Raw genomic sequence first — 21,675 nt, forward strand, 5'->3', positions numbered from 1 at the left:
AACACCAACTCTGCTTTTTGTTTTGGTCCAGTGATCAGTCCATGCAATCAGTGTGGTGAGATGATCTTCGTGAGATATCAAGTAAACATCGAACTCTTTTGCAACAAGGATGGAACTCCCCGAAGCGTTCTTGTCACCAGCACCGCCGACGAGGCTAACGAGGTTGCTCAATACTCCCGGTAGAAAATAAAAGATGTTCACAATTTAGTTCCCAAGAACCACCATTGCCTGAGAACTTGATTCAATTACACGGCTAATTGGGTTGCCTTAATGGAGTCCTCTGCATAAATTCACCCGCCGCGCTCGCACCACCCGCCTCGTGACCTTTATCGAACCACATCTACCAGTGGGCAGAAGACTCGCACTTGAGCTTAAAAATAAAAGTTACCTCTCTCTCTCTCTCTCTCTACCAGTGGGATTCTCTCATTCCCAACAGAAGTTCTTTATGTCGTCTATTGCTGGGAACAGCCACAACGAATGCATGTTCAGTTTTGAATGGATAGGTAACATTCATGTGCCCTGCCATTGCCAGACGCTAAGTGGCTACAGGGACTTCTACTACGCTGCGGCGCCCTCATCTACCCTTCTATCACACACCATACACATGAATTATAATAATTTATTTATTTATTTACATATACCCTCGAGGCCAAAGGATTATAGAGGGCCGCGCGCGTTGTCACACTAATTGAGGATTGGTTGAGGAAGTTGTGACGTCACTGGTTGAGGTGCGGAATCGAAACTTTAAAAACTGGAGTTAAATTGGGACTCTGAGGTTGTAGTGTGAGTGAAATGTTATTATGTCGAATAGGGATGTAAAGTAAGTAGATTACGATTGAAATAAAGATTGAATAATTAGACGGGAATCGTACCCATGGCTCTTGGGTTGCGAGTCAGATACGAAACCCCTAGGCCTTGAGTCACGTTTGTTCGGCTTTGTTAGATATAGGCCTTGTATGTCTTGTGGTGAATCACATGGTCTAGCATGCCTACTGATCTATGCTAATGAGTTTATGCAATTAGAAAGAGGTACTAGTTAAAAAAGAATGCAGCAAATAACCATCAACGCTATCGCGTCATACCGTTAAGGTACAGCTTAAGTGTCTCCATAATTTTTTTTCCTTCACATGACGTAACTATTCAGGTGTAGACACTGTGGTATTGCTGGTCTTTTAATCGCAATGTGACCACCGGAAGCGGTGTAGGCAAATGTCAGCGTAATCTGGAGATGACAGGAGTACTTCACTACATTATCTTCTACAGAGCTACTTGCCCCGTTTCAGAATGTCTGTCCGGAGCCACGCTTTGACAATGACGAGCCTCGTTGAGCCCTCATGTCCAGATTTTTTTTTTGTCTTCCTTTTAGTGTTTAGCGCTTCGTGCTGAAATCGCTCACATATGGAGGATTCACACGTAGACTAGCTGCGTAGACTCACGCGTAGACTGGCACTAGTCGGTGCCCTATAGTGAGAGGTATCTCAGTGCCAGTGGTAGAATTTTTCGTGAAAAGGCTCTTTATTTTTATTTCATTTAAACAACAGCGGTTGTCCTCTTACTAGTAAAAAATTGACACTCTAGGCTCCATTGTGTCGCGAAAATTATATTTCCTGCCCTGAATGTGTTTCTATTAATTACCTGGTTAGTTTTCCAGTGTAGTAGTGTAGCCGAATACGCAAATTCTAAATTGGCAGTTTATAAACAAAGTTTAAACTTCTGCCGCTTAAAATGCTGTCACTGGCACTTGACCGCAGTGTATTATCACATTTATTCCGCAAAATTATTCCTTTATCTAGGTACTGGACTTTCCATTAAGTTTGCCTTTCAAAGGAAGGACAAGATATGCCTGCTTTTTAAAACTTTTTTTTGCTTTGTTTTCTTGGATTAAACCGCACCTGTGGAACGCACAGTTTCCACTGCAATCTCACCATCTTAATTAATGAATTCTCTTCCGAGGGTTTGCACTCTTCGCGTCCGAGAGCAACCGGGCTGTTATAGCATTCTCATACACCAAGTAATGAAGTGCGCACTGAGTGGCAAATTTAAGTCCGCACCACACGCAAGAATGGCTTCTTTGAGCAGAAAGTCGAGTCTTCGCATTGAAAACGCGTGACTGCCTTTTCAACAAGCAACTAGATAATGCTTTTGAAAGGTGAGGTCATTGAGAAGAAGTAAAAGAAAGCTCTGAATAACAGCCAACCTTATTTCAAGACGCGAATTTTATACGCGAATGCCCCGTATTAGCTTCTCAAGAGAGAGGGGGTCCCGAAGTTCTAAGAAAAGTTGAGTCGGATAATTTTACATATGTTGTAGCTTGCAAAGCAAACCAAGGTTCAGTTCGTTACAAACTCGATTTCACGCTTGCGCGGATTCCCTGCACATGATGACCCGACTTTTACCATGCCCAAAAGCAAAGGCGGAAGGCTTCAAGACTGTTTTAAGCAGTTTTTAACATGCTTCACCGACAACGCGCGCAACACAATCGGCATATATGTTAGCTTCACGTGCCAACGCGAAATAAAAATATCCGCACGGCGTTGTCCCTACGTGGCGAGCTGGAAGCGTGCGTACGTATATTTCACTACAATGTTTGCACGTAGTAGTAGCTAAAGTGTCTTATGAAAACAGTTTCTATGAGCCTATTTTTATTTGTGTCCAGCTCATTTTGTAGCGAGGAGCTCGTCCGTCTTGGATAAACAGCACTAAAAACAGACACACAACAACGGGCGGGAGAAACGTAGTTTTTTCAAGATAACTAGTGAAAATTTTTATATGAAAAGCACATAGAGTCTACATGCACTATACGGATAACCTGTACTAGAAAAGTCGCAGTTCATACGGACTGTGCATCATGTCCTGCACATCATTTAGAAGCAGTAGAAAGCATATAGATATTCATATACTTTTTCATATCGTACGCAGACCGTTATTCCCCCCGCGCCGCTCTAATGGAGCGTCTCAGTAGGGATGGTACAACACAACCTTGTCCAGATGCCGGCTTTTCTCGTACATGCTGTCGTCATATCTTGCTTCCCTTTCCTGTCTTCTTATATTTATTTTCAGCTCAAAAATTTATTTTGGCTCTAATAGGGTTACAGTTATCCCAGTGACCTGTTTCTTGGAGTTTGGTTAATTTCAACAACTTTCTTTTTCATTTGAACATTATTCTTTGCACTACATATTACTCGGTGCTGCTCGTTTTATCGGCAGCCGAGGGCTGTCCTTCTGTAATAGTATTGTTACTCATGTAATATTATGACCTGTCACATTGGCGGAAACAGAAAAATGGGCATACAAACAAAAAAACTCCCAAGAAGAAACGTTGGGTGCATTTATTAACTAATAACTGTACATACACTGTTCATGTCATGCGAGAGAATGCTTTCAGTAGTTCGGCCAACTTAAGGCAAGCTCCTTTTTTTCCCTTTCTTTTGAACACGTATTGACACAGGTCTTGCGCTGTTAAAGTAGAAAACGTCTTTAACGTTTCCTTAACGAGTCACAAGAAAATCGTTTTTTGCTCATTTTTTATCGCCACATGCTCAAATCCGTGGGTCCGTTACTGCAATATAATATGTTCAGCGTTGACGTTTAAGCTGTGATCCCGGTCTTGGTACCTTCGGGAACCTTAACGACAACGGTTTCCGACGCGCCAGCACCACCGCTGCTGGCGCCGCCGGCTGCCGTTGCGCCACCACTGGCCCCGCCACCGGCACCACCTGTGCCTTCAGCTCCGCCGCCGACATTGCCACCTGCACTCGCTCCTGCACCTGCGCCGCCCGCTCCAGTACTGGCTTCGGCCCCACCGGTCGTGCCTCTGGTACCACCCGACTCGCCTCCTGTGCTTCCTTCTCCAACGCCGCCTATGCTACCCGCACCAATCGTAAGGCCGCCACCACCGCCGCCCGTCTTGGTGGCGATAATTTCGGCGATCTTTTCCTCCGCAGGCTTGGAAACGCCTCCTCCTTCGCCTCCCTGCGCGCTGGGCTGCTGCTGCTGTGGCTGCTGTTGCTGCGGCTGTTGTGGTTGTTGCTGCTGCGGCTCCTGGGGACGAGGTGCGGGAACGGGCTCAGCCTTGAGCATCACCACGCCGGACGGGTTCACGGCCACCGTGATGTCATCCAGCGGCTTGAACAAGGCCACCGGTGAGGTCGCATCGTACAGGTCCGCCACCTTGTAGCCGTTGAAGTAGTTGAGGCCAATGCTGGCCAGCTGGATGGTGACCTTCACGGGGCCTCCGATGTGTCGCCGGTTGAAGAGCACGATGGCCGCCGAGGTCGAGCCATCGTCGGCCAGCGGCGTCACCGGTCGAGCCCACAGTTCGATACCCTTTTCCTGCGGCGGTGAAGGAATAAGAAAAAGTTGAACAGGCGTTCGCGTAAAGTGACGCTTTTTAGCGTCAGCTGCAATGTAAACGTGATAGGGAGAAGAGAATGCTACAACAGAATGCGTCCATAGATTCTATTAATCGGTAATGGGACCCATAGGTCACGTGACTGATGACAATGGCTCATATGACCTTATTATTTGAGGCGTCATTTCACGCAGACAACGACCACGAGGTGATCTCAAGGAGGCGGGACTCCGAGATAATGCAATTGCATGCTAACAGTTCAGGATGGCTTACCGTCACGATACGCCTTCCCATCCTGCCAAGTGGGTCCTGGTTGATGGCTATGATCTGCTTATTGAGTAGGATGTCCTTGAACTCCGGACGAATTGTCCTCAGATCGACGGACATGAAGAGCGGAGCAGCCAGGATGGCCCACAGCGCCATTTGGGCCTTGCTCTGGTCGTAGCTCAGGCCGTAGTTGCCGATGATTAGCTGCGCATCAGGCACAAGCGCGGTGATAAGAGGACGGCGGTTATGAGATGGGTCACTGCGGAAATGCAACACTCACGCGCGTTTGCAGGTAGTTCATGTTATCACCGCTACCCTGTCAAATAATGGCGAAGAAGCGATCTCATGTAGCTGGGGTAACTTTAGAGCACTCAAGCTTTTCACCTTAACACTTTCGGAATGACGCCGAAGACTCTGCGTTCATTGGTATCGCCGTTGCCTCATGAAGACCACTCAGATAGAGCCACCATCTCCATGAGCGCCAGTCGCCACCTTGACTGAACAGCTGGCTAGGCCTTCATTCAGTGCGAACGGATTTCATTGCGATGGTTTTAAACCAACGCGAGTAATGGTTCCAAGCATAGCAAGTTCCTTCAATGCCCACACAGCACAGATAATGCTCGAAAGGACAAAAGGTGCTCTTTACCTTAACCCGAGACCTGCCTCACGCACTATATACTCGACTGCGCCCTCGGCTATTAAGCACTTAACCCCTGCAACGCCTAAATGGCTTCAAATGTTAGCGGCTGCGAGTCTATCCAATGTATAAAGAACACTCTGTAAAAGGGCATCACTATTTGGAACACACCATGTCCGGGTCACTCCAACGTCCGGGCCCTGACGCACCCACCAAGGTGTCCTGGACTGTGGCGTAGTAGTCAAGGATGGAGAGCACGCTGTCCCAGGAGTCTGTGATGTCGTCGTAGTTACGCCACAAGTTGCAAGCTCGGCCGATGGCCCCGTAGTTAGGCTGCGCTCAGAAGGGAAAGACGGAGGGAGTTGATCACGACTCCAAAGTCCGGCTTGCATCGCCTACGCTACCTTCTAATGTGTAGATATAAGTGAAGAAAACAGACAGCTACAACTGGCACGAAATACTGCATTAAGAATCTAATGTATTGTCGTACGGTAGCACAATCTAAAATTTGCATCTTCGGTACAAATCCAGGCCATGAGGTCCTGGCTACATCATGCCGTTTTCCTGAGGCACCTTGAACTGCCGTGATCGAACCGTGTCCAGAGATTCTGTTAATCTGTAATGGGACCGGTAGGTCACATGACTGGCGACAATGGCTCCTATGACCTTATTATCGGAGGCGTCATTTCACGCAGACAACGACCACGAGCTGATCTCAAGGCGGGGGGGGGGGGGGGGGGGGGGGGGCTCTGCAATTTTGCAGTTGCGTGTAAGCAGTGCTTTTTTTGACGCCGTACTCATGCATATACAAAAGCGCCATTTACAAAACATCACAGCGAATTCTAATTGCTCTCGAGGAGACCGTTTTTTCTCAAATTAGAAAATTACTTTCAAGCGTTGAGTGTTAGCGAGGCGTATACAGCCATGGTGGCTGGAATGCATAACACATCGAAGCCAGCTTCGGGACCAAATCTTATTGTGTGTGAGAAAATAATTTTTGGGAAAATAAAAAAGTACTCAACACACCTTCATGCCGAGGTCGACCTGGTAGGCAGGCCAGCTGCATGAGAACACCATTTTTCGGCCGGTCCTATTCAGGGCCTGTGTGTAGGCAGGGTACACTGCATAGAGAGGACGCGGTTATGAGAACCAACACACAAAGGAGACTAATATAGAGATATGAAGCATCAGCCACCGTTAAAGTTTTTATGAATCATACCTCATGACTCTTTCCTGTTTTATATTTTATTCAGAAAAATACCCCTTTAAGCTAATCCTACCGAAGCCGCCGAAGTGGCTCAGTGGTTATGGCGCTCGGCTGCTGACCCGAAGGACGTGGGTTCGATCCCGGCCGCGACAGTCTAATTTCGATGGAGGCGAAATTCTAGAGGCCCGTGTACTGTGCGATGTCGGTGCAGTATAAAAAACCCCAGGTGGTCGAAATTTCTGGAGCCATTCACTACGGCGTCCCTCATACAATGAGTCGCTTTGGGACGTTAAACCCTCATAAACTAGTCTTGTTTCTGTGACTTATATCAACTTTTTGGTTCCGGCCGCACTGACTACATTTTCTAAACATAACCCCTCCATTTTGAACAGAGTTGTCCAGTTTTGCGGAGCTTAAAATTTCGAACGTGACAACTAAGCTGGCCAGAATTACTGCAGGCCACGATCCTTGACTCGTCGCCCGGCTCGCGAAACCGTAAAGCGAATATTCAGGTTTTGCGACGAATAATGAGGCTTTCGCAAGGTGCGCGAGACGTAATGAGGTGAACAGGGTGCTGAGCAAAGTACAATCCAGCCCGAAATATTGCGTTGAAACCGCCCTAAAAGGATTACCTTGGGCTGAGAACCTTGCGATCAGGAAAAAAAAAAAAACATCAAAGAGCTGAAAAACGTGTTAAGGTCGACGCGATACACCTGAGCTCGTACATGCAAGTACCCGCTGAATTGAAGTTGAAGAAACTTTTGAGCTATGGTGAAATCGCCTATCAACGTGACAGTCTCTCACTTTGTGTGATTTTCTTCTTTGCACCGACATCTCCACACTCTCGCTACCCGAGGGAAATTACGTACAGAGGTGCTTCTATTTGAATATTTTTGTCATGACGAAAAGAAAAAAAGTATGAATAAAGCGGCACAGAAAAAAGTGGCGCAAGACAGGTGCTATTGTTACCGTAAACCACTGAAATAGATAACGCCCTCGAGTTACGCGTCTTCCCCTTCATCCTCTTCTCTTTTTTTCCCTTCCATTCGAATATATATCCAAAATAGAAAGAGAAGAAATTTTATTGTTTGTAGACACAGAAAATATTTAGCATGAAATGAACACTAATATAACGGACTTAAGTATGCCACCTCGGATATAACAGTCTTTCGTGTGTTAACCTCGGATATAACGAACTTTTATATCTTACCTCTGATATAACTAACTTTCGTGTCTAGACTTCGGATGTAATGAACTTAGTGTGTTCACCTCGGATATAACGAACCTGAGAGCAGCACCTCGGATATAATGAACTTTAGTGTGCTAACCTCATATATAACGAACGTTTGGGTGCTAACGCATTAAAATGACCCACCAAGGATCGCCTGAGTATTTTATTCTCTTCGTTTTATTATGGGTGCGGAATTCGGAGCAAACGGCGAAAGGCAAGGAGTCTAGCAAGGGCCTTATCTCCATGTGCAGCTCGATACACAGGCATCACAAGTTACCTAATCACGAATGCAGCACGAAGTGAGCTTGTACCGCCTTTCTGCGGTTAGCCGGTGCCAAGCTGATGATTCGCCTTCAAGAGTGAACAGGGTTAGAGGCGAGCATACGCAGTGCTCGCAAGTGAAAAAGGCGCTTTATCAACAACTCGAAGATGAAATGACGTTAGTCCAGTGGGTTGGGAGACGCCATTAAGATAGTGTGGCATTCAAATTTATTAAACAATTGAACGAAAACTGTGTCTATTTTAGAGGCCCGTGTACTGTGCGATGAAACGTTAAAAAAATGGCTGAGGCTTAACTTGGTTAAGCCTGGAGAATGCGAAGCATCATCGTGTCGCGTAATTTGGAGGCGCACAACCACAGCGACGGCGCGAGGTGGGCCCCCGTTTCTCCACTGTCGTGACGTCATCGTGTCACGTGGTGTGACGTCATGTATCACGTGATTTGGAGGCGCACAACCACAGCGACGGCGCGAGGTGGGCCCCCGTTTCTGCACTGTCGTGACGTCATCGTGTCACGTGGTGTGACGTCGTGTATCACGTGATTTGGAGGCGCACAACCACAGCGACGGCGCGAGGTGGGCCCCCGTTTCTCCACTGCCGTGACGTCATCGTGTCACGTGGTGTGACGTCATGTATCACGTGATTTGGAGGCGCATAACCACGGTGAAGGGCTGAAGTGGTAGCTAAAGTAGTATGCTTCGCATAAAAACGCGTTAAAGAACCCCAGGTGGTAGAAATTTCCGGAGCCCTTTACTATACGGCGTCCCTCATAGCTTGAATCGCCGTAAACGTAAAACTGTGTCTATCTTTTCACTTTTATCGTTTGAGCTCGACCATGTGGAAATGCGGAGTTGCTCACGGATGTCCATGATGCGCGGGTTGACGTTACACCCGTCCAGCTTGAGCATGTCGACGCCCCAGTCGGCGAACGTGCGCGCGTCAGTCATATAGTTGCACAGGCTGCCGGGGTAGCCCGCGCATGTCTTCAGGCCGGAGTCCTGGTAGATGCCGAACTTGAGGCCCTTGGAGTGGATCTGGGAGGATAATGCAGCGGTGACTTAATAGAGCTAATGGCGTTAAGAGCCTGCTGAGGTTTCTGGAAGAGAAAAGCCTCCATGACCTACTTTAGCTCATCGACAGCCTCTTTTATGCCATACGACAAGTCTTCGAATTAAGAAACAAATCCCACCTCCTCGTGTGTGAAGTATGTATTCAGTGAAGCAGTGGCTGATTTGTTAGGCATTCGCAAATACAAGTTCATAGTTAGAATGAGAAGCTGGACTAATTAGAGCTCACTGATTTGATGAATAAATCAAAAACATAAGTGCACTGGAATAGCACCTTTCCTATGAATTTGCTGTGTGTCATTCATCCCTTAGAATTAAGCGCCCGTGCGCAAGTAGCGCCTGTGTAGTACTGTGCGATGTATGCGTCCGTTAATAAACTCCAAGTGGTCCACCCTTTATATTTACATCTGGGAGTGCCCCATCCCATTTGTGCTCTGCCCATTCACTCAAGCACACCAACCTCCTGGAAGACCGCCCTTCTGGCTACACGAGCCGGTGAACAACTCAAGCTGATTGAACGGACTAGGCTGGAGTGGAAGGCTAGAGGCCTCTTGGACAGTCACGGTGAAGATGACGTCAGTAACAAACAACGCGCTCTTAGCCGGAATGCACTGATGCCATTTAAGCGGTGCTCAATTTCTCCACCCTACGATTCGAGTATGGCTTTGTTGCTAATGTAGCAGTAACAGCTGCAACCGGACGTCGCTACCAACATACGGTCCTGCTGACTGAACACCAGCGGAAAGAACACTGTCCGCTGACTCAGTGCATACCACTTAAATGCGGGCAGAAATAAGCCAGGAACCGCCCCCTTCCCGTTCATTCACCTAGCGAGCCACTCGTGTTCGTATTTCTTAAGTTTGGACGTGAATTGCAGTGTACACATCGTTTCTGCGGCAACTAATCAGAGTGATTACGACATTACAAGTTCTGAAGCAGTGCCCTCATCACATTCAAAGAAAGAAAGAGGACATCATGGCGTACGGGGCTTAGTGGATAACCGGTCTTTTTCCAAGCTAACAAGCTAGCGGGAAAAAAAGGAAGCCATGAAACACTGCGCTTCGAAAAGGTCACGGCAAGAACGCGAGAAGCTCTTCACATCTTGCGTTTCTTGAGTTTGTGTTTCACATTTTTCGCTACTCTAACGTGCTTCTCATTTGAGGCCTTCCAAAATCTCGAAGCGATGTCATAAGGTGGTTTTCGGGGGGCAAGCAGAGAAAGCGGTAGACGGGATTGAGAGTAAGAAGAATCAAAGAAAGAAAGCATAGTGCGAAGGATCTCACGCTGTCGAGACGACAGCAGCGCCTCCATCTCAGTTTCTTTCTGACAGGGCAAACTGGCCTCGAGTTTTCATTCTTTACATCTACTAAATCGCTAGAATGAAAGTACCTAACGCGTTTTTATAGAGCTAGAACGGCTTTTGAAGAATCCGCTTAGACGATAATTCATTCTCTCCTAAATCCTTTTAAGCCGCACCTTCGACCTCATAATTGCGGCCAAGGTAGGCATGCAGGAATCAACAGTATAAATAGTGGGGCCAAATGACGCTTCTGCTCGAGCCGACGAAATACCAGAAAAAAGTACATGCATCTGTGGGTTTTGTTAGCCGTTGGTATTTAATTTGGTTTGTAGACAAAGCCGGATAAAAGGCTCTCGACTCACGTAGTCAGCGAGGGCCTTCATGCCGCTCGGGAATCGGGTGGCGTTGGGCTGCAGACGTCCATCGACGTCGCGTCTGTTGGACATCCAGCAGTCATCGACGTTTACAAACTCGTATCCAGCATCTCGGTAACCCTGGGTCTCCATGATGTCTGCCATTGTCTTGTAGAGCCGCTCGCTGCCAACGGATTGATAAAAAAATGATAAAATGAGCGCATCTAGCACCTATACTCAGCACAGACACGGACTAAAGGACATTAATTAGCACTGTTCTTCTGTCGCAAGGTGCGCCGACTTGATGAATAGACAACTTTTTGTGCAGGGTAACTCAATTACCTTAAACACGCACCCAATTTTCATAACCGCGAAAATGCAAAAAGCATAATTTGTCTAAAGTCTGAATCGAAGTTCATATCAGCTTCCGAGTTGGTCATAGCGGCTCTCATGACGTTTCTTCTTCGCTATCATCGCGGTGACCACACCTCATAGTAACATACGCCTAACAACGCAAATGCTAGCCAACAGTTGGCGACAAATGGAGAACAATGGCGATAGCACAGGGCACCTTCCGAGCTTTCAACACACGCGCGCGAATCGACCTACTAGCCTGGTAAGTAGCTAACCTAACTGCTAAAGGTCCTGTAGTTTCGGATTCAGGCATGATGCACGCTCCGGAGGTTAGTGAAAATAAAGTCATTAGCTGGAAGTTACCTCGCGCTGCGCACCGCTTGTCTCGGGAAGCAATCGCAACCGTGAACTAGCTGGGTAGATGCTTTTAGCACAGCGCGTACCGCTACCGTTTACAGCGAACCGCGCCCCACCTCTGCACAGACCCTGATTGGCCTCGATGCGTCTAGCGTACGTGCTGTAAGCTAGAGTCAGTGACTCTACTGTAAAAGGGAACGTGGCGTCATCTGGCGCCTGCAGGGCAATCTGCGCATGAGCAGTGCTGGCTTGCGGTACGCGGTAGCGGGGCGTTCTAAGTTAAAAGTATTTAATATCTAATGACGCGCAGCTCGAATTTTCAGTAGAGGAACCGATTAAAATAATAATTTACCATTTTTATTTACACGCGGAGCTTCATGCATCCTGGCGGTAGCGGGGCGCCGGCCCCGCGTCTCGGCCCCGCAGTTTCGGATGATAAAGTTTGCAAAAGAAAATGAAGAGTGTTCTGCCTAGCGTCTCCGAAATGCCAGCCGTGAGAACTGCCAGCGCGGAATGACTTAACGGGCACATTATTATGACCATGACGTTGGGTCTGTTCTTAGCGTGGTTTCGGTTCTGTATCCGACTGTAAAGCGCATATCGTTCCGAGGCATGATTTTCTTGAAAAAAAAAGTCCGTGTTAGAATTTGGTAAATACTGTAATGATAAACACCTCTTCTTGCATCCACAGCAGAGAATATAGTGGCGTCCAGTCAACGAGCACGTTGACACAAATATCTTAAACGGCTGCTCATGGGTGAGCATGCCGCAGGCGTGAGGATGACCTCCTTTTTTCTCCTTTTTCTTGAGCTTGACTTCTGTTTGAAGTGCTTTGCCATCTTTGCCAAAAAGAAACCAGGCAGTGGGTTCTGCTTCTCAGCCGTGTAGTCGAGCACTTGCAATCCCCTTAAAGGCCACAAGGTCTCCAAAGGTATGAACAAAGTTTCTCCTTAACTTACACAGATTTAGTGTTTAAGGAGTAACAAAAGGGGTGCACTTCGCGGATAGGAATAACCTCAGTTCTCCGTTTACTTTTGGCAAGATGTTACATCCACGTGGCGAAGCAGATGAATAAAACAAGTAAAGCGACACACCCGCCGGCGAAAAGCTTCTTTGCGTAAGCGATGGCGTTATTGGGTTTCCTGTGTAAGTACTTGTTACTGACCCAAGTTTTGGCTCCACCAAGCAATATCCCATCTCCGGGTAAGCGTCGCTAATCACACAATTTAATTCCGGCATCCGAAAAGTTTTTTACTCATGGCTTTAATTGCTATAGCCGGCTCAAGAGGCTCTGATACATGAATTCGTGAAAGCTGTCTTTAAATTTTGAACTCGGATAATGGCCCCTTTCAAAACAAAAAATAAAAATAAGTAAAAAGGAAATTAGAACTCTGCGCAATGCTCAAGAGGCGTGTTTAAACGTATAATCACCATTAGTTGCGTCTAGTTCTCTACAGAACGAAGGCTTCTGTCGCTGATTCCAAGTGACTGTTGTCCTGCGCCAGCTTTGGACACCCCTCTCCATTTTTTATATAGTTCTCCCTCGCCACACCTAAATTCTTGACATCTCTAATTACGCTTTCCTTCAGTATCCATTCTTCCTCTCCACTAGACTAGTCACCATCAGTTCCTAGGATTACCTGGCCTGTCTAAAGTTTATTCATTCCCCTTCAATTAAGCTAAAATGTAATTTTCCTTTTGGTTCATTTCGTAAACTATGCTGATCTCGAATTTCGGTCTTTTAGCGCTACACCCGCCATATTCCTTTCTCTCGCACGCTCGGCCATCTTCATCCGTAATTCAAGCATTTTGCTTAATGCTGAAATAAGGCTACATAACCGAGTACGGGCCAAATGCTTTCGTTGTATATATATTTTCAGAATATCTTCAACCTGTCGTTCATCACATCGAAGAGCGTGCCAAAATAATCCAACTTAGTTTTTCTCGCCCAACTAGTCTCGCATTATTCAGGTCAGCCGTGATTAATCACCCAAGGCCAAGATACTCACTATTTTATAAACCTCTAGCTCCCTTTGGCTCAAATGGTGAACATTAGTTTTGTTCGCGCGTCAGTCTGTTTCAGTGTCATGACGCATCCTAAAAAAAAAGTGCTTTTAGAAAAGTCCTTGCACTTGAACTGCTGCATCTGTTAAGCCTTGTCATGGTAAAATCGAGCTACACCTCTCAGTCAAGTAAACGCGGTATCATGTTTATTTTGAGCAGGACCCTGCTGCGGCTGCAATCCTAAGATCAGCGTTTCGAACCTGTAGCCTTTTTTTTTTTTTTCACAAAAGAGGTTGGTCATTCCAGAGCATATTTTTCTTGTTAGTAAACCAGTCCCAGCACCGCGGAAAGGCACCGACAGCTGTAGCCTTTGTCTCCTACCGGCAGCTGCTTTTCGCAAAATCTTGAAGGCTCACATGTGCGGGAAAGGATAGGCTTCACTGTGCAGTTTCAGCACTGTGGCCTTCCATTGTCCTCCACAAAAAACAAGAGCCAACAGAATGATTGATCCCTCTCTTGCTTGCTATATCGAGCGCCCCTTCGAATGCGGCACAAAGAACCATATACATGTACGGTTTGCTAGCCATTCCCACTACGCCAGAAAGCAATGCAAGGCTGGCCAATGTTGGAGCTATAAGCGGCCTCACTGATCGAAGTACAAACAACTGATCTGCTTCGAATGTAAGCGGGCAGAACTTGATTACTGCCCATGAGGCGCTTATTTGTGCACATGCATGAAGAATGAGTAATGCGGGTAAATGAAAGCAAATGCAGTACCAATAAAACAAAAACTAGTACACGTGCAATTACCAATTCATTAAACTAACGTACATTTTTAAGTAAGCAACTGAGGAACCATCGTTTTCTTTCAGCCATCATTACATACCCCCTTTCTGTCCTCAGTCAATAAACATCGGCAAAAAAATCTGGAAGAGTTCACAGCAATCCCTTTTAAACATTGCAACAAACGGAACGTGCAATATTAATTATGCTAGAGAGCACACTTGAGGTTATGTTCTTTGTTAGTTTCAGTCGTCTTCTGCAGCTGCCTTTGCGAAGGAATGCGGTCAGGGTGCAATTAATAAACGTTAAAATACCCGACCCTTTCGGAATACTGAAGGTAACTCAAGAGTCAGTGGTCTGTGCATTATCTGACACGTGTCTTACCGACGAGAAGTCCTTGTTTCCGTGTTTGCGCCAGTATTTCTGGTATGCTTTTTTTTTCGTCTTAACCGCTGAAGCAGATCTCCGTACCTGATGCAGTTCTCCGGGTCAGTGGTGCAGTCAATGTTGCAGAGGAAGCGCTCCCACGAGAGCCATCCCATAGGCGGCGTGCGCGCCAGTCCGTTGTCCAGGCCCCGACCGGTGCCCGCCAAGCATAGGATTCCCACGAGGGAAAGCAGCAACCGTGACGTCATCGCCTACTTTCCTGAATAATTAGAAGACGTTCAGTACGGAAGCGACCATTAACCCAAAACGGTTTTTTTTTTTTTTTTTCTGGGCAGATTTCTTTTTCTCGTTTACGTCTCTTGAACAGTAAGCATGGCCAAAATAATGAATGTCTGGAGTTGAATTTACACCCATTTTTCTTCGCACACTAATTAATTCCTCCCATCTTCGTGACTATACGTAAAGCTTTGCCGAATGTAAAGAGCCCAACGGGGTTTGCTTCGAAGCTGCGTAGGGGGGTCAATGTAGCATTCGTGCAAGTCCTAAATACGGGAGGGAGTAAGGACGAAACCCACTCTCACTACATGTTCCAAATTAAAGCGTTGATGCAGACCGGAAAAGAAAACTATCTTATGCAACTCTTCTAAATGGTTAAGATCTCTCTGAACGCACTTCCTTCGGTGCCTCACCTGTCAGTTGAGAACATTGATGCGCCTATTTTTTTTTTCCAAACCGATGATGATAATCATACCGAGACGTTGCATAGCGAGGTACTCTGATCTGTGACTGGTGTCAGCGCTCCCATTGACAATTAACACTGAGCGAAAATTTTTACTAATATAATAGCCTTTCACTTCTAAGCGTGTCTCTAAACTCCGTATATGTGCCTTAGATAGGAAACTTCCTAGCCCACACCTATGCCCTCGAAAATAAGTAGCCAAACAAACTTCGCGTACATAAACCATGCTGCGCTTGGAGGGATACTCAGTCACTTAGGGTAATTGGGGGAATGGCATAGTCAGGTATGGCTGGTATTTCCGGTCAAGCCTGATTTTGCAAGTGAAAGCTGAGGGTCAAGAATAAAAAAGAAAAGTTGTTTCTGAGACTGGAACAATGCAAAGATTTCGATCTGTAACTGAAACATCTTTGTCTGAAATTAAGAGGACTTCGGCACCTTATTACTGAGAATATGTAAATTAAGGTACGTTTCCTAAGCATAACAAGGAGTGCTTACACCTTCTTTTCGCACAATTCAAAGAAAATTAAAACTTATTTTCATCACCCTCATGCTTTCTAGCCTAATTAGAAATTCGTGTTCATTGCATAGACGTACTAACTCTTATGTATCACCTTGTTTCCACCATCTGCGCGCAACTTATATTACGTCTCTGCACTACTACCTTTTCTGTGTGTTCTGCTATTAGGAATAAGAAGTCCTCTTAAACCGGCTGAGCTGAGCGGACCGTAGTCGCATAGTGGAGACACCATGGTGCTGAAATCTGAGCGTCTGCAAACCGTGCTTATCCCTGAACTAGCCCACATAGCAGTGATTGTCCCTTACTTTCAGCGGAATTCTTAATGCGCCAAAAAGCTTAGACGCACCCATGCATTAGAACAGTCTGTTAAAGAAAAGGCACAGCACTGCTACGTTGCGGCTACTAGCGACATTGTCTGACTCTGTCATTAGCAAAGCATGCGTCAGTGAACACCGATCATCTGGGCATATCCCCACAGTCTGACGTAGGATAAAATTTCTTCTTCAGGATCGCCGCTATCCTGTTCAGGAAAGGCTGTCGAGACAGCGTGTCAGCGGCAACCAGATATCTGCCAGGCGACATGCACTATGTATTATGAAAAACGCATCGTGCACATCCGCAGTTTTTAAAAATAGGCGCTAAATATCTATGGTTGGTCTCGATTGTGAAGTGAAGGACGGTGACATACTACCGAAACGTACAGTCTTTGTCAAAAATATACAGTCCAAGGGGCTTTCTTCCAAGCCGCGTAGCGGGGCTCTTAAGCACATCTGACAGTCCTAAGCTTGAGAAGGTTGAGGCCTTAAATTTCTCCCGCCTTGGTGAGATTAGGGTCCCTGATTATGCAAGAGGAACCACATTGCAGGGCTCCGAAGCAGACCTCTTGGCTTTGACAAAAACTGTACCTCTCACGTGCATGCAACAGGCGCAGGGAACGACCGATGCGTTCGGTGTCTCGGTACGAAAAGCCCTTTATTAGACGTTTTGAGCATGCCGGAGACGTGCTAGCGGAGACGCATACCGGTCTACCGGACGCCTCCTGCGCACGCGCAGTGACGTCGGTGCGGCAAGGCGGGGTGACTGCGCATGCGCAAGATGCGTCCGGTAAACCGGATTACGTCTCCGCTAGTACGACTCCGGCGTGCACAAAACCGGTTTTTTCCCCACGTTCCTGGCGCCGCAAGCGCGAGACCTGTCCGTGCAGTGTCGTACAGGCCTAGCGCGGCGCCTTGTTTTGTCTGCCGAACGCAGGAGAGTAGCCCCCTCTCTCACCGTCGTGGGCACATGTAAGTTAAAACACAAATGAAATGCGACCTTTTTCTGAAGCAGTTACTCTGGCCTTCTGCAGCCACGCGACGAACTTCTGCCCCTTGCTTTTAGTACACACTTCTAAAGCACGTTGGTGAGTACGTACGCATGGGTAGTGTACTTAGATTTGTTGGACGGTTTATGACAAATAACATTGCGGAGAAAGGCGCAATAAAAGAAAAACAGCATAGAAACTGCTAATTTGCAGCGATAATACACCTCTGTAACAATGCCATTTGCCGCAAAATCACATAATATGGGCGCTGGTTGCATCTTTCTGCTTTTCGCTTAATGTTCAGACATATTCCACCGTAACCATTTTATGGAACCACCCCTCACGGGAAGCAAAACGCTGGATAGGGCTCCACAGGGCGCACACTTTTACCGGGGGTCAATATGAAGTCATCTCGAGCTTGATCTTTCTCAACTGCCTTTCTTCAGTGTTTACATTGTTTTTTTTTTTTTACGTGCACATTAACCTACGCTTGGGCACAAGCATTAACAAGCAGTAGCAACGTGTGACCTTACATGCAATATTTAGCTGAGAATATGCCTTCGATTCACAGGCTACTCTGGGAACACCTGCACTCCAACCGAAGCGATAGACGCAGCAGCGAAGAGATTATGCGTATTGTTCTTGCTTTTGTTCTATTCTTATCAGCATCTCTTCAGCTTTTCCATTCGTCGATTGAAAGCAAATTCGGTGCCCAGTTTTTGTTTTCGATAAGTGACCTTTTTGCAACACGGTTGTGATGATTACTGCAAACGAGAACAATAGCAGCCGGTTGCAAGGAAAAGTGCTCTTGGAAAGAAGTGGTCGGGTACTCAGTGCAGCTTACTATTGAGATTTTTCTCACGGGCATGTATACCATATATTTTGAAGAAAGTTGTATATATTAATGCCTACTTGTGTGTGTTGAACGCATGTGCGCCTTAAAATGCTCTGGTGTTAACTTCGTCAAGTGTTGAACACATGTATACGTTATTATATTAGGCATATGTGCGAATATTCGACAATTTCGAATATTCGGTCGAATAGTAAAGCTTTAGATTCTCGATTCGATCCGAATGTTCGGTATTCGAAACCTCGAAGCATTCGTATCGAGCGATTAACGTTTCTGGAGCCCTTGCTTCGTTTTTTTCGGTTCAGAGTACCTCCTCCGGGCTGGCACATCGACGTGCGCGCAACCAAAACCACCGACTCCATGCCGCGTGCCTGCATCCCGCGCGTATGCTGCAGCCGTTCCGCGCATGATCGCGGCAATACACGCAAGCAAGAGGAAGCGCGGCGCCCAGATCTGTACCTGCCAGGTTACAGCGCACGGAAACTGAAACTTAGAATAGCGCGATTCGCTTCCACGCGCCGCCAGTGTACACACGCTGATTGGTCCAGACAGGGCAGATATATAAATATTTAGGTATTAGCTTTACACAGGATTTCTCTTGGACCACCCACATAATGAACATAACCAACGAAGCTAACCGTGTTCTTGGTTATCTAAAGCGTAACTTGCGTTTGGCACCTGCTTCCGTAAAACTGTCCGCCTATTTAACTCTTGTCCGTCCTAAACTTGAATATTCATGCTCAATCTGGGACCCCCAACAAATTAACCTAGCCAAAACCCTTGAGTGCGTCCTGAGCCGCGCGATAAGATTCGTATATTCTGATTACTCATATCATACGAGCGTAACAGCATTGAAAACAAAAGCTAACCTCCCCAGCCTTGAATCCCGTCGAAAAATAGCCAGACTTTGCCTTTTCCACAAGTTTTATCATTCGCATTTCAGCCAATCTGTTATCACCCCTGCATACCGCCTTTCACTTCGCATCAGTCATCCGAAAGCTGTCCATACACCTCGAGCATCTACTTCTGCGCACCTAAAATCATTCTTCGCCCAGACCGCAAGAGACAGGAACGACCTCCCCGCTGAAGCTTTCATCCATCCTGGCCTGGAATACTTCAAATCATTCATCACTGATTTTTTTCTTCAATGATATGTATGCCCACCCCTCATGTAATGCCCCTAGTGGGCCTTTGAGGTACTAATAAATAAATAAATAATATGCAAACAGCTTGCCGGCGTCTGGGGCCATGTGGTGCCCTCTGGGCGATCTGCGCATGCGCAGTGGCTACCCACGGAAGGGGATTGCCTTTCGCTAAACCGCTCTAATCGGAGGACGAGCGGCTCCCTTGACTTCCGCGGAATGAGTTTGAGCTGACTGCAGCTGCCGCAACTGCTCTTTGCATGAAATTCGCTAAACAAAAGTGAGAGGGGCCTAGCACGTGGCACTGAGATAGGTGCCCCTTTTCGACGCCTGATGCGCATTGGCGCTGGGAGCGTGGTGCTTAGGCCTAGTAGGCGTCCGTGGAATCACCGCTGAAAAGCAACAGCTGCGCAACGACGCAGTCGCTTTAAGAGCAGCAGTTGGAGGCCCCACGTATAGGTTCCTACAGATACGTCGGAACTGCCTGTAGCTCGGCTCCCCCAAGTTCAGATGGCCATTTTTGAAAAAAGTCCACACATATTCAACGAGTGTGACAAACTTTCGATTGGTTCTCTCTGTCTTTCGTGTACTGACCTTGTGTACTCGAAAATACATGATTTCGAAAATTCCTATTGTGCCTTCAACCTGATTTGTGTGCCAGAAGTATTCGAAATATTTGGTCAGAAATTATTCGAAGAAAACTACTATTCACTTCAAATTCGCTTCGAACCACAAAACTACTATACGCACATGCCTAGTTAGAGTTTAAAGAAGTGTAGCGCACTCCACAAACAACTCAATCGAATGTTAAAGTGCAAACAGTTAAGGACACCGGGAACCAGACTGACATCCAATGGTCACGTCTAATCCTAGCATGCGAGTGCTTTTTCTTGTTTTTTGTTAGAGTGAACATTGCACAGCAGTACCGAGGAACATAAACGCTTGATGTTACACTGTATCGTCAAGTACAAACCAACTTTGGCCGCCGCGGTGGCTCAGTGGTTATGGTGCTCGGCTGCTGACCCGAAATACGCAGGTTCGATCCCGGCCGCGGCGATTGAATTTCTTTGGAGGAGAAATTCTAGAGGCCCGTGTACTGTGCGATGGCAGTGCACGTTAAAGAACCCCAGGTGGTCGAAATTTCCGGAACCCTCCACTACGGCGTCTCTCATAGCCTTAGTCGCTTTGGGATGTTAAACCCCATAAACCAAACCAAACCAAACTTTTCCACCACCGTGTTCCAGCGTCATTGGGGCCAATTCACAGCAAAGAGGAAGCACGCGTTCTTTGCGGGCGTCATCTCGAATTCCAGGCGCCTGCCATCTCGCGTTTCAAGCGCGTTAACTTCCAAGCGGAGCCTATCTTCCGCTCACTGGATTATATAATGCAACGCAACGCTCGGACGTCCGCGAATCCCATCGCGCACTTGTCTCAACCAGCATAAAACACGTAAACTCCACGTGCCTCGGGCGCGTGCTAGCTCACGGAGGCCGATCTCCTAACACACACAGAAATGCGCATGGAAGTTTCGCGATATTAGAAAAAAAGGCCATTAGAAAAAAAAACAAAAAGAAACGGCGTTACACGTACCTTTGGTCGCAGGCCGTCGGTCCGGCGCAATAGCAAAAATGAAATGCACGACTGGTCTCTATGCGGCCGAATGGTTCGTCGAGGGCGCTCGGCTACTGCTATCGGAGACGCCCAGAGCGCTCCGTCGCGTCGCGTGATAGCTGAAAAGGGAAGAGCGGCGAACGAGATTATCGTGGCGAGCGCAGAGAGAGAGAGAGATTGGGCGAGAGTGCTCGCGTGTGGGGAGAACAAGCTGGGCTTGTTCTACTGCTTGCGTTTTGCTCTTCCTACTGACCCAGCCTTTTCATCAGCATCTCTGCCTCTCGGGTTACTGTCTGTCTGTCCACGTTCTAGTCATTCGTTTTGTTTATTGTTCCTGGTTGTGTTCGAGAATCCTCTGCCCTGTCGGCGGCCACGTGCTGTCATCTTCTGACGAATTTCACCTTTTCGCCCCCCCTCCCTACGCAGATACTAGAAATACATCGTTCTCTTTGTATTTGCCTTCTTTTGCAGAGAGAAAGATGGAAGTAAAAGGGGGGCACGCAAGAAAGAGCCTGTTGTTCGCCTTTGTTTGAACCGATATTGTTCGTACTTAGGCTCTTTTCATTTTCGTGTCGCAAGTTTTCTCAAATTCTTTTTGTTTTCTTGCCTTTTCCTTAAATTCGTTTCTAGTAAATTCAGAAAATAATGCGGGAAACACCTGTAGTCAATGTCTTGCAGAAAGAGGGCTTAATCGGACTGGTTGGTGCGAGTTGATGGAAGGGACTGAACAGAGCTAACAGAGATGAGTGAACAGAACAAAACATACAGATGCACTGGTGCCTAGCAAACCGGCTGCATAAAACGAATTCCATGCATGCTAAGCTAAATCGGATGTATATGCTTCCTTTGCTTTATTGGGTTTAACGTCCCAAAGCTACTCAGGCTACGAGGGACGCCGTAGTCAAGGACTCCAGAAATTTTGAACACCTGGGGTTT

General features: G+C 46.9%; 1 protein-coding gene across 1 annotated transcript; it reads right to left on the reverse strand.

The window, feature by feature from the left end:
* Positions 1-3,304: 3,304 nt before the first annotated feature.
* Positions 3,305-20,898, reverse strand: LOC149372277 (alpha-N-acetylgalactosaminidase-like). The gene is made up of 8 exons (XM_089566708.1): positions 20,719-20,898; positions 14,662-14,836; positions 10,702-10,876; positions 8,832-9,006; positions 6,282-6,376; positions 5,427-5,588; positions 4,625-4,822; positions 3,305-4,332 (listed from the first exon to the last, which is right to left on the reverse strand). Exons 2-8 carry the CDS (start codon positions 14,823-14,825, stop codon positions 3,589-3,591), a joined length of 1,713 nt encoding a protein of 570 aa, XP_089422834.1. The 5' UTR covers positions 14,826-14,836; positions 20,719-20,898; the 3' UTR covers positions 3,305-3,588.
* Positions 20,899-21,675: the final 777 nt, after the last annotated feature.

Source organism: Amblyomma mixtum, chromosome 1 (assembly GCF_055824585.1).
Source record: "Amblyomma mixtum isolate Tamu chromosome 1, ASM5582458v1, whole genome shotgun sequence".
NCBI lineage: Eukaryota > Metazoa > Arthropoda > Arachnida > Ixodida > Ixodidae > Amblyomma > Amblyomma mixtum.

Coding starts and splice junctions, on each gene's coding strand:
- LOC149372277 (XM_089566708.1), bottom strand. CDS start 14,825: ATGACGTCACGGTTGCTGCTTTCCCTCGTGGGAATCCTATGCTTGGCG. Junction 6,377..8,831: donor CCCGCGCATCATGGACATCC/GTGAGCAACTCC, acceptor CTCTCTATGCAG/TGTACCCTGCCTACACACAG. Junction 4,333..4,624: donor TGGGAAGGCGTATCGTGACG/GTAAGCCATCCT, acceptor TCACCGCCGCAG/GAAAAGGGTATCGAACTGTG.